Genomic DNA, 17321 nt, shown 5'->3' on the forward strand with positions numbered 1-17321 from the left:
GAAATCTGGAAGTGCCGAAGGGACGGTGTTCGTTGCCAGCAAGGAACACACCCGAAGCAGGGATCGGTTGCAAGGAGTGGAAGGAAGAAAGAGGAAACCCCCTCCCCACAAAATAAACCCCCTTCCCCTTATCTATTTTCTCTTATTTTATCTTGTTTGAGCTAGAGTTGTTTACAGAAGCGCACACAGCCCCCTCCCGACCCATCCCTTCCCCGAATCAAAACCAAATTGGACAAAAAGAAGAAAAGAAAAAGAAAAAAGAAATGCACGGCAAATAGACATCTTGAAGGTTTTTAAAGAATAAATATTTTTTTTGTAATTAAACATTATGCAAACACGTGCCACGCTTGCTCCTTTTTTTTTTTATCCATGCATATACGCTATTTACAATTTTGAAAAATACTGTGTTGTCCTCTTTTGTTTTTCATTTTCGTATTTTTTTTTTAAAAGTCATATACAAAGTGTCTTTTTTTTTTGTTTTTTCCTTGTTTGGTGCCCCTTCCTCCCCCCTCCCCTCCCCTCCCTCCCCTCCCACCCACCCCCCAAAAAATCATCTTTACAATAAGCCAAACAACATTCACCACCCATGAACTGGTGTGTATTTGTTACGGAAGGGTGGGGAGAGGGAAAAGGGGGCGTGGGGGGGGGGGGGAGGAAATCTCATATCAAAGTACATCAAAACGGCTGGTTGGACATGAACAGCGGCGTCAAAAAAAACCGTTTTAAATTTCATCGGTCGTATGCAGAGGAGGAGAGAGAGAGAGAGAGAAGAAGAAAAAAAAAGGGAGCTCAGGGAAGGAAGCTACAGAGTTAAAAGTCGGAGGGGGGGGGGGGCTTGCTTTTGTTTTTAGTGCGTCTGTCACACGTTACTGGCCACCTAGAATACTGTTGCACAATGTTTTATCTACCTTTTTTTATTACAATATAATTTACTTAATTTTTTTTTTCCATTAACAAAAAAAAGAGAAAAAGAGAAAAAAAAACGAAACAGAATTCCGGTTAACTACGGACCAGCGGGTGTGTAATAGGCGTGGTGCCCCTTTTGTTATGTTGTGTCTCTCTCTGTGTGTGTATGCGGGTTTCGTTTTAATGGTATGAGCATTCTAGATGGGGGGGAAAAAAGGTTTTGTCAAGAGTTCGTTTTATGCAGGCCACTTTTCAGTCCTCGATATATTCCCACAGGTCCTTTTCATAGCCTTCGTGCACATGTTGCAATAACACCCTTCGCCGACTCTCGCAGTATCTGCAAGGAAAAAAAAATGAGAGAGAGAGAGTCGAGAGCCTTTAGATGCCAAGGCCAAAACATTTCCGGGCAATGATATATTTAAAAGCAACGAGGTGGGGTTGAGGAACTGGGCACATGGCATTGCCAGTCATGTGCAAGTAATTCCTCTCCCCGTGCAGTGAAAACGGTATATCTCAACCTTTAATACTTATGGACTACAGTTAGCCTATGCTTAAGATCAGAAATGATTTAAATTGTTTAAAGTTAGTTCAGCAAGAAGAAGCTAAGGTCAATGTAGAATGTCATTAATTTCTTTATTTTCTTTTTTTCTCAATAGATTTTAGACTTGTGTTTGTTAAAAATCCATACCGTGTACGGGTTCTGGGAAGTCGGGGGGGGGGGGGAAGGAGGAGGGGTGTAGTGGGGGTGGAGGGAGGGAGGGGCATACAAAAAAATTGTACTTCAATGTTTTAATGATTGACGAATGATGAAATATTTGTGTTTTAAAAGAAATAAAACCTTTGGAAAAAAAATACTTCTGGACTTCAACTCCCACAATCCTCCAGTCAGCCCTGTTTGGCTCCAGGGCTGGGGGTCTCTAAATTTGACAACTTTAAGATTTATGGATTTCAACTCCCAGAATCCCCCAGTCAGCATGGTTGGCTGGGGAATTCTGGAAATTGCAGTCTCTAGATCTTAGAAGTAGCCAAGGCTGAGAAGTACGGATTTAAGAGGCGCTGACCTTGCTTTACAAATCTATTTTACTATTAATCTTCTCATTGTTCCTATGACCCAACTCCTTCCTCTTACGACTGTATGACTGTAACTTTGTTGCTTGTATCCTTACAATTTATACTGATTATTTCCTAGTATCATTTGATTGTTTATTTGTGCCCTATGACTATCATTAAGGGTTGTACCTTATGATTTATGATGAATGTATCTTTTCTTTTAGGTACACTGAGAGCATCTGCACCAAAGACAAATTCCTTGTGTGTCCAACCACACTTGGCCAATAAAGAATTCTATTCTATTCATTCTGAATTCTGTTCTATTCATTCTGAATTCTATTCTATTCATTCTGAATTCTATTCTATTCATTCTGAATTCTTTTCTATTCTATTCATTTTGAATTCTATTCTATTCCATTCTGTTCTATTAAGACATGCAGATGCCCCCACGATGTATTTTATTCAGCCCAACAGAGAAGCCATTTTCATGATCAGCTTCCAGACTTACAGAATATAATCCTTCAGGAACCAAACTGGCCCTTCAATCTCTCAATAGAGGAACAAAGCACTTCTTTCACCCAATTTTTAACTCTTAATTTAATTCCTATATTGCACTTTTTTTCCCCTCATTTCAACGGTCTTGAAGATTTGCTTGAATCAGAAGTTGGACACAGAGGGAATATGTTTCCTGCCAATTCAAATGTTCTACAGGTGAATTCAAGATCAATGGTAAATATTTTGAGCCGTGCTGTCCGAAACAAAGGGGTACCTGTATTTATCTTGCACTTTCTGCTTTATATCCTGCAGTGAGTCTTGAGATATATCTCGTTCCAGATACCCAGAAAGGACCTCGGTAGCATTTTCCAAGTCTGCTTGATTATTCTAAACATGCAAAAAACACTCTGATTAAAATTGAAGTAACTCTTTGGGTTTAAAATAACACACGCACACATCAGAATAGCAATTTAAAAAAAACCCTAGTTTAGTATTTCCATTAGGTAAAGGTTCCCATTGCACACATATATGCTAGTCGTTCCCGGCTCTAGGGGGCAGTGCTCATCTCCGTTTCAAAGCTGAACCGAAGAGCCAGTGCTGTCAGAAGACGTCTCCGTGGTCATGTGGCCGGCAAGACTAAATGCTGAAGGCACACGGAACACTGTTCCCTTCCCACCAAAGGTGGTTCCTAATTTTCTACTTGCATTTTTTTACGTGCTTTTGAACTGCTAGGTTGGCAGAAGCTGGGACAAGTAATGGGAGCTCACTCGGTTACGCGGGGCTAGGGATTCGAACCGCCGAATTTCTGATCGACAAGCTATATAAGTGCTATTGCTGTTTTTTCCCCCTTCCTTCCTTCCTTCCTTCCTTCTGTGGTGGCGCAGTGTTTAGAATGCAGTACTGCAGGCTTACTCTGCCCACTGCCAGGAGCTCGATTCTTACTGGCTCACGGTTGACTCAGCCTTCCATCCTTCCGAAGTCAATAAAATGAGGACTCAGATTGTGTTTGCGGGGGGGGGGGGGGGGGAAGAGAGACTGACTTATGGCTGTAAAGCACTGCGAAGCGGTATATAAGTCGAAGTGCTGTTGCCAATTTTTATTCTCCCAACCAAATCTCCCGGGTCTATTGCCTGGGAGATTTATTCTCCCAACCAAATTTCCCGGGTCTATTGCCTGGGAGATTTATTCTCCCAACCAAATCTCCCGGGTCTACTGCCCGGGAGATTTATTCTCCCAACCAAATCTCCCTGGTTTACTGCCTGGGAAATTTATTCTCCCAACCAAATCTCCCTGGTTTACTGCCTGGGAAATTTATTCTCCCAACCAAATACTGGGTCTACTGCCTGGGAGATTCATTCTCCCAACCAAATCTCCCGGGTCTACTGCTCGGGAGATTTATTCTCCCAACCAAATCTCCCTGGTCTACTGCCTGGGAGATTTATTCTCCCAACCAAATCTCCCGGGTCTACTGCCTGGGAGATTTATTCTCCCAACCAAATACTGGGTCTACTGCCTGGGAGATTCATTCTCCCAATCAAATCTCCCGGGTCTACTGCCCGGGAGGTTTATTCTCCCAACCAAATCTCCCTGGTCTACTGCCTGGGAGATTCATTCTCCCAACCAAATCTCCCGGGTCTACTGCCCGGGAGATTCATTCTCCCAACCAAATCCCGGGTCTACTGCCCGGGAGATTTCAAGGGCGCCGAAGGGTTGTCTTACCTCAAAGATAATGGATTGGTTATTCTTTTTGAGGTAGAAGGCAAAGACGTAGGTATACATGAGCGTGGCACGGCATTGGCAGAGGACGTCGACCGCTTTCTTCAGGAACTGGACTTCGATCCAGGACATGTTGTGCTGCTGCATCTCCTCCATCTTCTGCTTGACTTGGGCGTAGAGTTTGTGCTCAAAGCGCAGGCTCTGCATGTGGTTCATGTAACGGTTGCAGTAGAAGAGGTACCTCTGAAGGGCGGCTCTGGAGCGCTGCATTTGATTCCCCATTAGCGAAATGGAAAAGCGAGAATTAAAGCAGAGCAATCCCAAGGGGATCCTCCGGGGGGGGGGGGGGGGGAAAGGCAGGGATTCCCTTGAATTGTATTGTATTGTATTATTTGTATGCCGCCCTTCTCCGGGAGGACTCAGGGCGGCGAACAATTCAAGGGGGAAAAAAAGGGGGAACATAAAAAGACAAAATACAGATAATAAAAGTAGACAACAGTCGCACAACCATACATGTCGAGAGGGGAGGGAACTCATCACCCCCAGGCCTGCCGGCAAAGCCAGGTTTTGACGGCTTTTCGGAAGGCCTGGAGAGAGGTGAAGGTCCGAATCCCTGCGGGGAGTTCATTCCAGAGGGCCGGAGCTGCCACAGAGAAGGCCCTCCCCCGGGTAATAGCCAGGTGGCATTGGCTGGTAGATGGCACCCGGAGGAGGCCAACCCTGTGAGATCTAATGGGTCTGTGGGAGGTAAATGCCTGAACGAGGCAAGCCTTGACCTCGCTCAGCAAGTTCTCCAGGTGAAGCTCTGAACCTGATACCCACCCCCCTCAGGGCACCACCTCCTGACCCAACATCCCCTGCCAGCACAAATCCGTTTTGAGAGACCGCCTTCTGCCAATTATCTCCCTGCGACCAATTAGATCTCATAGATTGGGCCTCCTCCGAATTCCATCGGCCAGCCAGTGCCGGCTGGCAACTACAAGGAGGAGGGCCTTCTCAGTAGTAGCCCCGACCCTTTGGAACGAGCTCCCCGTGGAGATTCGTACCCTCACCACCGTCCAGGCCTTCCGCACAGCCCTTAAGAACTGGCTAGCCCGTCAGGCCTGGGGACAAAGATAGCCGCCCCTCCCGAATGATGAATGAATGTTGCTTATTATTTTTTACTATATGTGTCTACGTCATTGTTTGTATTCCCCTTCCTGATTTTTATGTGAGCCGCCCTGAGTCCCCTCAGGGAAAAGGGCGGCCTACAACTGTTAATAAACAAACAAACAAACAAACAAATCCAAAGTTAACTTAAATAACTTTTGAAGTGGCTCCAATATCTTAAGTACAGTAAATACAGTAAATCGGACCACTTGTTGCGGGTTTCGGGCTGGAAGCTAAACCCTACTCCACATTCTTCATCTGGTCAACCAGAGAGAGATCGAGCCGGCGGTCAACAGCTTCTGGACGCAGAGGGTTGCCAAGAGTGATGAACTCACCTCTTGGGCATCTCTTGCTGCCTTGGCATCATCTTCGTTGTAGCGGTTGCAGTTGTACCTGAAAGAAGGTTTGTGAATGGGTAGATTTCTAAAAGGATCCTTCTCGTTTGTTATCGGCCGGGCCAAGTTCTGGGTTCGTTCAGTGGCATATTATTGTAAACAAGACAAATATCTCTTGGGTTGTCTTTGCTAGGCTTCAGGGCCTAACAGCTGACTGGACAAGTGTTTCTCAACCTAGACCAGGGGGCTCAGCAAAACAGAACAATTAGTTCAACTGCATATGCTAGTTCTGTGGCCGCTCAGGAAATAAGTCAGGCACGGGAAAGATTTGGGGGCTCCCCGTGTTTTCTTTTCTGTGGGAAACGGGTCCAAATGGATCTAGTGTTTAAGGTTGCCGACCCCTAATCTAGACAAGTGGACTTCAATTCCCAGAATCCCCCAGCCAGCAAGAAGAACCACTTCAGGTCCAAAGCATCCTTCTCAGGATGCCAAAACAAGGCAGGAAACAGAGGTGAATTTCAAATCACATCATGCTGAGTTGATCGTTCAGCATTTCTTCAGCTTACCGTATATACTCGAGTATAGGCCGACCCGAATATAAGCCGAGGCACCTAATTTTACCACAAAAATCTGGAAAAGTTATTGACTCGAGTATAAGCCTAGGGTGGGAAATGCAGCAGCTACCGGTAAATTTCAAAAATAAAAATAGATACCAATAATGTTTTTGAATATTTATTTCAAAGAAAAACAGTAAACTAGCGGTGTATTCAATGAAATACTTCACTCACCTCATGATGCTGATGTCCCGCTGTGATGATGATGTCCCGTGCAGCCGCGGGAGCGATGTCCCGCCTCCTATGACACACGGCACAGTGATTCCTATCATTGGATCACTGTACCAGAGGAGGTGGGACATCGCTATGTGGCTGCTTGCCATAACAAGGAGGAGGTGGGACATCGTTGCAGAGCGGCAGGAGGGGGAGGAAGGGGAATCGTAAGACAGCCCTGCATTACATTAGAACGTGAGGAGGGGGGATGGTGCGGTGCGCGCTGCGCGGCAAACTGACACAGAGGGAGGGGAAACTCACAGGGGCACTGGGCCATTCACAAGTGTCACCCAGCGGCATGGCCCCGCCCCTTTTTCTCCTCCATTTCGGGCAAATTTTTCACTGACTCGAGTATAAGCCGAGGCGGCTTTTTTCAGCCCAAAAAGTGGGCTGAAAAACTAGGCTTATACTCGAGTATATACAGTATATGGAAGGCTTTCTCCGCGGAGGACTTTTGAATTATTCACTCCACAATTTCTTGCACATGCTGGCTGGGGAATTCTGGGAGCTGAAGCCCATGCAGCTTAAAATTGCTAAAAGGCTGAGACAAACCAGACTAAGGACTTCTCTGAAGATCCTATCGTCTCATCACAGAGTTTTAAAAAAAAATATTGCTTTCCATCAATTAGGCAGCAATTATCTGTTGAGGCTCACCCCTCAGACAGAAAAACGTTGCTAACCATCCAACACAATGGTGGGTTGAAAGTGGTACGCCCTGGTATGGGTGTATTGAAGCCTGCCCGGAGCACTGGATAACCACCCACCCACCCGAGTTCCTTACCTGTCCTTTAAAGCAGTGGTTTTCAACCTTGGCAACCTTAAGCCTGAAGGACTTCAACTCCCAGAATTCCCCAGCCAGCTTAGCTGGCTGGGGAATTCTGGGAGTTGAAGTCCTCCAGACTTAAGATTGCCAAGGTTGGAGACCACTGCTTTAAAGCCTTTGGCGCTTCCGCGCACGCTCATACAGCGGCTGGAGGCTTGGGGAGGCGTTGCTGGCAAGTATAACGCATGCATGCACCCCGCGCTGCACGTGTCCATGTGGGCAACGCCGGGCCCGTTCCAACCGTACCACCACTGACCCAACAGCTCCCAAACCCCCGTAAGCGTTTATTTAAACGTACCAGGCAGATCCATGCGGCTCCCACGGGCCGAGACACACCCAGCAAAACTCTGCTTTACAATTCTGGTTCCGACAGACCATGTGGTTGCAGCCGCCATCTTTTTCGATGGTCACGTGGCATTTGGGACACTCCTGCAGACAACAGGAAGAGCGGCGGGATCAAAAGCCAGCAAGGCGTTATTTTTCTTATTTAAAAAACCCATTATTATTACTATTAATCACCCCTATTATTAGTGGTGGGGAGATGGGGGAAATAAGACTTAAGGGAAGTAGTTGGTGGAGGGCGGATGAAATTAAGAGGGTCTTTGGATTGCACATTTAAGCTGTCAAACGGCTTCCCGCCGCTGCCTTAAACAGCCCAAAAAGTTGCTCTCGCGTAATGAGAACCCAACCAGTAAGAATTCCACTGCTTCCAGCTCAACTTTTATAGAAAAATCTTCATGTGGTAATCGCTGTGTCGCTTAGTAAAGGTTCCCCTCGCACAGATGTGCTAGTCGTTCCCGACTCTAGGGGGCGGTGCTCATCTCCGTTTCAAAGCCCAAGAGCCAGCGCTGTCCGAAGACGTCTCCGTGGTCATGTGACCAAAGGCACACGGAACGCTGTTCCCTTCCCCCCAAAGGTGGTCCCTATTTTTTCTACTTGCATCTTTCAAACTGCTAGGTTGGCAGAAGCTGGGACAAGTCACGGGAGCTCTCTCCGTTACGCGGCACTAGGGATTCGAACCGCCGAACCTCTGATCGGCAAACTCAGCGTCTTAGCCAATGTGTCCCTACTTCTGTGTCGATTACCAGTAGATTAATCTACTACTAATTTTCTTTCATTTATAGCTAGGCCTTGCAAAAATGTTTCTTAAGTCTGGGCCATTTTAAGATGTGGGCACTCCCATGCTGGCTGGGGCATTCTGGGAGCTGAAGCCAAACACAAGTTAAAATGATGCAGATTGAGAAACACTGGCTTGTGATGTCAAATAAATTCTGGACGCATTGACAAGCCCCGGGAGAAGGATGGTGAAGACACTCAGCACTTGCCCATCAAGGCAAGGACCACTGTAGTCCAACATTTTTGTTTCTGGCTAACAAAATTCTGCCAGGATGCTCCTCAGAAGGAAACAAACTCATCCCTCACCCTTGTTTCTCCTACTACTGTATGCGGATCATAAGCCTGAAGGATTCTCCAACCCTTCCTGAATTTATCCAAATCCCTCTCAAAACTAACCACATTAGTGGCCATCGCCCTGTCTTGAGGTCATAAAGTCCAGAGGTTACTGATGGGGTTAAGTAAACAATGGTTTGAATCAGGTATACCAGTTGACACCGATCTCTAACCTGTCTACTTTCTTCATGTCGTGTATTATTTTTTTCCCCCCACACACCTTAACCAGTTCCTCTTCTCCGCCACCGACCGCGAAAGACTGGACAGAGTTTGCTGAAGAGACTGTTACCTAGAAGGCATGAAACGGGCCACCCGTTTTGAGATGGGACCCATTTCCAGAAATCTGAGGTTAGAAAAGGCTGCGTATCTCTAGAGAGACCACAGGCGACGTTCTGCAACTGGCACAGGATTCCTCCGTAAGCCAGGGTTGCCTGAACCCTGGGAAAGGCACCGTAGATCAATACGGCAATGGATCAATAGCCAGACTAGAGCAGAAGACGCCTTCCTGCGTTTCCACAAGTGGCAAAAACAGGACACATTCCTGATCTGAGTTGCCTTTAATCATTGCAGGTTGGCTCATTCTCTTCAGTTAGACCCGGGATTGGCTGACTTCGGCCTTCTTTGGAGGCCATTTTTCGCCCTCCCCAGGCTCCGGAGGTTTTATAGGATCCTGGGGAGGGCGAAAACAGCCTCCCCCGCCCTCTCCGGAGGCCCTACGGAAGCTTCAGGAGCTTCCCAGGTGAGTTTGTTCCTGGTTTGTCCTTAGCACCGTTTTTAGTCCTCCGGAGTCATCAGAGAAGCCTATGGAAGGCGAGGGAGGCTGTTTTCGCTCTCCCTAGGCTCCTATAAAGTCTCTGGAGCCTGGGGAGGGCAAAAAAAGAAGGCCAAAAATGGGGAGTGCTGGTCATGCATGCATGACCGTTCCTGAACTTCCGGTTTGCCCATAGGACCGGTTTTTCATGCTCTGGAGGCTTCAGGGAAGCTCTTGAAGGCCTCCGGGGGGGAGGGCTGATTTCACCCTCCCCAGGCTGCTTATAAAGCCTCTGAAGCCTGGGGAGGGTGAAAAAAGCATGCCAAAAATGGAGGGGGAGCGCTGGTCATGCGCGCTGGGGTCCCCCCACGTCCCCCCGCTTTTGGCATGCGAGCCAAAAAAGGTTTGCCATCACTGAGTTAAGACAATAATGCCTGATTTTTTTAAGCAATTAAAAACAAAAACAACAACCCCCAAACCAGGCGTAATAGACATTGTTCCTTTTTTTTTTCTTTCTTTTTTTTTGGCTCTTCAGTTCTTTGAGTTGGAAAGAGAGGAAAACCAAAGAGCTATTGTTTACAGGGGAAAAAATTATCACTCCCTATATGCAAAAGGAAGGTTCAGACTTCACAGAACGTTCTTGTAAGGGAGACAAGAGACTCTGTTATTGTGAGGGTGTCAAGCCAGAGAAACAAACCACCAAACCTTTGTGTTTGCCGCAATCCAATTCGAAGTTTCACTGTCATCATCACACTTCTTAATCCATTTCTTTAACCACTATCCGGGAAAAAGAGAGAGAGAGAGAGAGAAATCACAATACTTCTAAGGGCACCATTCCTAAATTAAAGAGTTTATCAGATGGAAGGGAACTGCCTACAGAAATATGGGACACATGCCCTTCAAGTTCTGTACATGACCATTTAAAAGCAAAAGGAAGCAGGCAAGAGAGGGCATGGCAGAGTTTAAAATAAAACATCAATGAACGTAAAGATTACAGCTGTCCCAAAATTCAAAATTCCCGGCCTCGTGGATGAAACCGCTAGCTGAATGTATACAAATAGACTCGTATCATCTTGAGAAATAATTGTAAAAAAAAATATTTACCCTGTTTCCCCCAAAATAAGACCTTCCCGGATAATAAGCCCAATTGGGCTTTTGAGCGCATGTGCTAAAATAATCCCTCCCCTGAAAATATTGCAACATGGCAACAGCCATGAGGTGACCACGCTCACCTCCCCCTGCACCTCAAAAATAGCAAGACCTTCCTGAAAATAAGGTCAAGCGCTTATGGGGGGGGGGGGGTTGTCAAAAGAAAATAAGACCCTGTCTTATTTTTGGGAAAACACGGTAGTTATTCAAACCAATTCAGGTCCAAAACTTCGCCAAAAAATGAATGAAAGTATGAAATAGTTAGGAGTGAGTTTCAAATCAGAGTTGATCACACATTTTCTTCAGTTTATACAAAGGGTTCTCTAAGCAGAGAACTGTGTGTTTGTTTGCTCACCCTGTTTTTGAATGGTCCATTCCAACTTCCTTGGAAAAGAGCTAAGGGTGGGCCATACACACTATGACATGGGTGGGGCGATCTGAAGTGAAACCCTCTGGCTCTTGGCCTATCTTTCGAAAGCCATATTTCCCAGTTATCCTATATTATCCCCTTTCGTGTACAGCTGCTGCTACGCTGACCCCCTGAAGCAGGGGTGAAATCCAGCAGGTTCTGGAGAACCGGTAGCGGAAATTTCGAGTAGTTTGGAGAACCGGTAGTGGAAATTTTGAGTAGTTTGGAGAACCGGTAGTGGAAATTTTGAGTGGTTTGGAGAACCGGTAGCAGAAATTTTGAGTAGTTTGGAGAACCGGTAGCGGAAATTTTGAGTAGTTTGGAGAACCGGTAGTGGAAATTTTGAGTAGTTTGGAGAACCGGTAGCGGAAATTTTGAGTAGTTTGGAGAACCGGTAGCGGAAATTTTGAGTAGTTTGGAGAACCGGTAGCGGAAATTTTGAGTAGTTTGGAGAACCGGTAGTGGAAATTTTGAGTAGTTTGGAGAACCGGCAGCGGAAATTTTGAGTAGTTTGGAGAACCGGTAGCGGAAATTTTGAGTAGTTTGGAGAACCGGTAGTGGAAATTTTGAGTAGTTTGGAGAACCGGTAGTGGAAATTTTGAGTAGTTTGGAGAACCGGTAGCGGAAATTTTGAGTAGTTTGGAGAACCGGTAGTGGAAATTTTGAGTAGTTCGGAGAACCGGTAGCGGAAATTTTGAGTAGTTCGAAGAACCGGCAAATGCCACCTCTGGCTGGTATCCCCGGAGTGGGGTGGGAATGGAGATTTTGCAGTATCCTTCCCCTGCCACGCCCACCAAGCCACACCACACCATACCCACAGAACCGGTAGCAAAAAAAAATTGAATTTCACCACTGCCCTGAAGCTATATTATTTTTCTATACTGCCACAGGCGAGATGCACCCCAAAAAGCTGAAAAAGCTCACCTTGCATTTAACAGGATCATGCCAGTTTTCGCCACAGTTAAAACTGCAACAAATGTTTAAAATGGGTTTTTTAGACAGTTTTCCAGTTAAGCAGTACTTAAAAACAGCAGAACGTTTAAGATACAGAGCTTTGCCCTAACCCTCAAACTTGATTTATGACCGGCAGTCAGCAAACAGTCTGCCTATCCCCCCCGAAAATATTCAGCAGCCCGTGTTCACTTGGGTTGGCTATCAGAGGAAGCCAAGGCCGATTTCCCCCCACCAACACGCCCAGGTACCAAAATCTAACCTTGGTGCTCTTGTCATCATCCAACCTTGCTTACCAAAACTGCCGGCCACATTTACAGCGAACAGGCTTAGCATCAGGATATTGTACTTTGACAACATGGTGGCAATCTGGAGCAGGACACCATTTTAACAGTCGATTGCACTGCAAGAAACACACCCGTTAGCACGGCCTCACTGCTTTCAAATGGGGGGGGGGAGGGTATTGCAGAAAAGGCAGGGACAGATTGCACTGAAAGATGTCTTGTTAAGAGTACATTCTTCTCCTGCCAGAAATCCTTTATGCAAAGCTTCATCACAGTGGAAACTACTCTGCTGTTATTTTCTCTTCGTATTCAATGACAATTGCACAGATTTAGTTAGAAGCAAGCCATAACTTGTCCCAAAAGGTGCTTTTCCAAATGGCAACTGGACTTTCTTGGGGTTCCCCCCCTCCTTTGAAAACATTTCACTTTTCATCCAAGTAGCTTCTTCAGTTCTACTTGGATGAAGCTTCGTGGATAAAAAGCAAAGGAAGGAGAGGGGGGGAAAAAAAGAAAGAAAGTCCAGTTGCCTTCAAGTTAAAAAAAAAAGAAAAGAAAGTAAGTTCAGTTGCCTTTTGGAAAAGCATCGTTGGACCAACCATGTCCTTGGATGATTGTGATTTTCCATAGACCAGTCTTAAAATTCTGGAATGGTTACATTTGGATGGCACCCAGTTTAGAAAGGTTGGACCAATCATTTCATTTCTCCAGAAGCTTCCCAACTTCCACCTGATTAACTCACAAGTAAACAATTTATCAGTTTACTCTTTGTTGGAACAAACTGGAAGCCAGAACGAATGCATGCACAGTGGGGGAAAAAAATGACTTCCAGCCTTCTTCATGCTTCCTTCCTTACTTAGGATTTAAATAAACGAATTCAGAACTGCAAGCAAGGTGGGTTGGAGAAGAATTGCTATAATCAATCAATCAATCAATCAATCAATCAAAATAGAGCTGGAAGGGACCTCGGAGGTCTTCTAGTCCTGCATGGTCTCTTGCACACCTCCGGAAGGAGGGGGTCAGCAACCTGCAGCTCTGGAGCCACAAGTGCAGCTCCCTGTTGCCAGTCAGCTCTACAATTGATAGGGCTTTCGGTTAGGACAGGTAGAGGAAAAAGGATGCTGCGCTAGGAGGAGACTCTATGGTTGGGGGGGGGAGGGGGAGAACGGGACTGGACTTCCAGTCGGCAGAGGAAAAAGGATGCCATGCTAGGAGGAGACTCTATGGTTTGGGGGGAGAGGGAGAACGGGACTGGACTTCCAGTTGGCAGAGGAAAAAGGATGCCATGCTAGGAGGAGACTCTATGGTTGGGGGGGGGAGGAAGAACAGGACCGGACTTCCAGTTGGCATAGGAAAAAAGATGCCACGCTAGGAAGAGACTCAATGGTTGGGGGCGGGGGGAGGGAGAACGGGACCGGACTTCCAGTTGGCATAGGAAAAAGGATGCCATGGTAGGAGGAGACTCTATGGTTGGGGGGGGGCGGGACTGGACTTCCAGTTGGCAGAGGAAAAAGGATGCCACCTTAGGAGGAGACTCTATGGTGGGGGAACCGACCTTCCGGTTGGCAGAGGAAAAAGGACGCCACACTAGGAGAAGACTCTATAGTCGAGGAACCAGACCTCCAGTCAGCTCCAGAATTGAACAGGGGCTTCCGGTTAGGACTTTTGTGGGTCTTTGAGTGTTTAAGGTTGCTGATCCCTGTCCTAGAGTTTTGAAGCAGCCTACTTTTAGCAGATCTTATTAGCCTCCATCTAAATCTAATGATGAATTTAACAGTCCTTTTGCCTCATTAAAAGGATATGAGAAGCTAGTAAGTGGTTTTTTCCTCCAACAGTCAACCAAACCAAGTGGCTAAAATACTTCTGTAAAACTGTGGCCTTCACATGGACAGGGATTTTAGATTGGGAGCCAAAGGAATATTGTAGCTTTCAAAATGCTCTCTCATTAGAGCCAGTTAACTAAAGACACTCGCATCCATGATGACTACTTGGCCATGAAACGCTGAGAAGGGAACCAAAAAGCGAACACCATTGATCAATCAACAACACATATTTAAACATATCTAGGCTTTTAACATATCAAGGATTCCTAAAACACATGGGGAAAAAATTCCCCTATACTAAGTCACCTTAGCATAGAGTTTTAAAACCGAACACTCACCTCTACAAAACTATTAGTTATTAAATGCTGGTACTTTAATTTAACTTTTGAATCTGTGATCAGGCGCCTACAAAGAGAAGAGAAAGATAATATTCCATTCAGAAAACCTTGTTCCCTTTAAAGCCCAACCTTTTAAAGCTTTCAAGGAAAACAAACAGTCTCACTTAGCAATAAAACCGCAATATTTGAAGGAGTGGCTCTCCCCAAACTATCTTGCCCGTGCATTGCCCCCCCCCCCTCCCTGAGAAGTGCCAGCAACGAACTCAGTCAAATGCCAGGCCAAAAAGGAATGGGTTTTACTGAGGCAGTTTAAACTCACAGGGTTTTAATCGGACTATTTCAGATTTACGAATCAGGAAATGAATGGCTCGAATGTTTACATAGGAATTAGACATGGGAGCACCAAACTCCCCTGCAGTAATGTAATCTCCTCCCCCCCTCCCCAGTTTAACATGCAAATGCTAGAATCATTGTTCCTATCACCCATCACCTCCCTCTTAGGATTGCATGACTGTATCTTTGTTGCTTATGTCCTTACAATTTATATTTTTCCTAGTATGATTTGATTGTTTATTTGTCCCCTATGACTATCATTTGTCCCCTATGACATATTGTACCTTATGATTCATGATGAATTTATTTTTTCTTTTATGAGAGCATATACATCAAAGACAAAGTCCTTGTGTGTCCAATCACAATTGACCAATAAAGAATTCCATTCTATTCTTTCCATATTCTATTCTATTCTATTCTATTCTATTCTATTCTATCCTTTCCATATTATATTATATTCTTTCTATTCTAATTCCATTCTATTCTTTCCATATTCTATTCTATTCTCTCCATATTCTATTATATTCTAATTCCATTCTATTCTTTCCATATTATTTTCTATTCTCTCCATATTCTATTCCATTCTCTCCATATTCTATTCTATTCTTTCCATATTCTATTCTATTCTAATTCCATTCTATTCTTTCCATAATCTATTCTATCCTACTCTTTCCATATTCTATTCTATCCATATTTTATTCTATTCTATTTCCATTCTATTCTTTCCATATTCTATTCTATCCTACTCTTTCCATATTCTATTCTATTCTATTCTTTCCATATTCTATTCTTTCCATATTCTATTCTTTCCATTCTATTATATCCATATTCTATTTTATTTCATTCTATTTTATTCTAATTCCATTCTATTATTTCCATACTCTATCCCTATTCTATTCTATTCTATTCTCTAAGAGACTATTGAGAAAGGACCTCTGAAGTCACTTCGAAAGGGTTACGACAGCCACCTCAAAAGGGCCAAATGGATACATTCAAACCCGACATATTTTATTCCTGGAAAGGATTATGCAAGAGCCCAACCGTGTCAAGCAAGGCTGTGAGGCCATGAATTGGATTTATGAGATGACCTAATTTGGGCTTCAGAGTCCCTCTGCTTTGCTTCAAAGCCCTGAGAAGTTCACTCCCAATTTTGGGTGACTTAAGAAGAGAAACAATGCTTAACAACCTCAATCAACACAGTTCAAAGCCCGAGTTTTACACCACCGTTCTTCATCCCTCTGTCCCGTTATCTGCTTCCACCCCGCTCCCTTCTCATTATGACCCTCTAGCAAAAGTACAGGTAGTCCTAGACTCGCTTAGTGACCGTTCCAAGTTACAACGGCACTGAAAAACGTGACTTATGACCATTTTTTCACAGGATCGTTGAAGCATCTCCTTGGTCAGGCGGTCAAAATTCAGATGCTTGGCAACAGACTCATATTTATGACGGTTGCAGGATCCCAGGGGTCATGTGATTTCCCCTTGGGTGACCTTCTGACAAGCCAAGTCAATGGGGAAGCCGGATTCACTTAACAACCGACTAACAACTAACTGAACCACTGCGGCGATTCCCTTAACAACGAGGCCCAGGAAGGTCGCAAAATGGGACTCACTTAACATACTCACTTAGCAACTGTCTTGTCTCATAAACTCACTTAACAACTGTCTTGCTTAGCCATGGGAATTTTGGACTGAACTGTGGTCGTATGTCGAGGACTATTTGTACAGGAAAAGAGGGGCCTGATGCTGCACCTTCATTCTTGATCAAACAATGGAGTAAGTAGCACTTGGTACCTATCAGGAGCACTTAAGATTTATATACCGCTTCGCAGTGCTTCACAGCCCTCTCTAAGCGGTTTACAGAGTCAGCCTCTTGCCCCACAACAATCTGGGTCCTCATTTTACCCACCTGGGAAGGACGGGAGGCTGAGTCAACCTTGATCCTGTCAGGATCGAACTCCTGACAGTGGGCAGAATCATCCTGAAATACTAGATTCTAACCACTGTGCCATCACGGCCCTCCCTCCCTCCATTCCTTCCCACTTAACAATAGCACTTAGACTTATATACCGCTTCACAGTACTCTCCAGCCCTGTCTAAGAGGTTTACAGAGTCAGCATATTTGCCCCCAACAATCTAGGTCCTCATTTTACCCACCTCGGAAGGACGGGAGGCTGAGTCAACCTTGAGCCTGTCAAGATCAAACTCCTGACAGTCGGCAGAGTCGTCCTGCAATAATGCATTCTAACCACTGCGCCATCACGGCCCTCCCTCCATTCCTTCCTTTACTTCCTTCCTTCCTTCCCACTTAACACTAGCACTTAGACTTATATACCACTTCACAATACTTTCCAGCCCTCTCTAAGCGGTTTACAGAGTCAGCCTCTTGCCCCCCAACAATCTGGGTCCTCATTTTACCCACCTCGGAAGAACGGAAGGCTGAGTCAACTTTGAGCCTGTCAGGATTGAACTGCTGGCAGTGGGCAGAGTTAGCCTGCGATACTGCTTTCTAACCACTGCGTCACCATGGCCCATG

The 17321-nt window shown here is 45.3% G+C and overlaps 1 protein-coding gene across 1 annotated transcript in view; it reads right to left on the reverse strand.

Annotated features, from left to right (window-relative positions):
• Window positions 1–277: 277 nt before the first annotated feature.
• Window positions 278–17321, reverse strand: part of ARIH1 (ariadne RBR E3 ubiquitin protein ligase 1) — a 36773-nt gene continuing 19729 nt past the window's right edge. The window contains exons 6-14 of the mRNA XM_087704092.1: window positions 14453–14519; window positions 12307–12413; window positions 11984–12026; window positions 10207–10278; window positions 7600–7730; window positions 5652–5709; window positions 4171–4431; window positions 2726–2838; window positions 278–1243 (exon numbers count right to left, since the gene is read on the reverse strand). Coding sequence (XP_087560218.1) covers window positions 1159–1243; window positions 2726–2838; window positions 4171–4431; window positions 5652–5709; window positions 7600–7730; window positions 10207–10278; window positions 11984–12026; window positions 12307–12413; window positions 14453–14519 — 937 coding nt within the window. The 3' untranslated portion in view covers window positions 278–1158. The remainder of the gene's footprint in view (window positions 1244–2725; window positions 2839–4170; window positions 4432–5651; window positions 5710–7599; window positions 7731–10206; window positions 10279–11983; window positions 12027–12306; window positions 12414–14452; window positions 14520–17321) is intronic.

Source organism: Thamnophis sirtalis, unplaced genomic scaffold (assembly GCF_051295495.1).
Source record: "Thamnophis sirtalis isolate CommonGarterSnake01/CBP01778 unplaced genomic scaffold, rThaSir2_p1.2 scaffold_2, whole genome shotgun sequence".
Classification (NCBI taxonomy): Eukaryota; Metazoa; Chordata; class Lepidosauria; order Squamata; family Natricidae; genus Thamnophis; species Thamnophis sirtalis.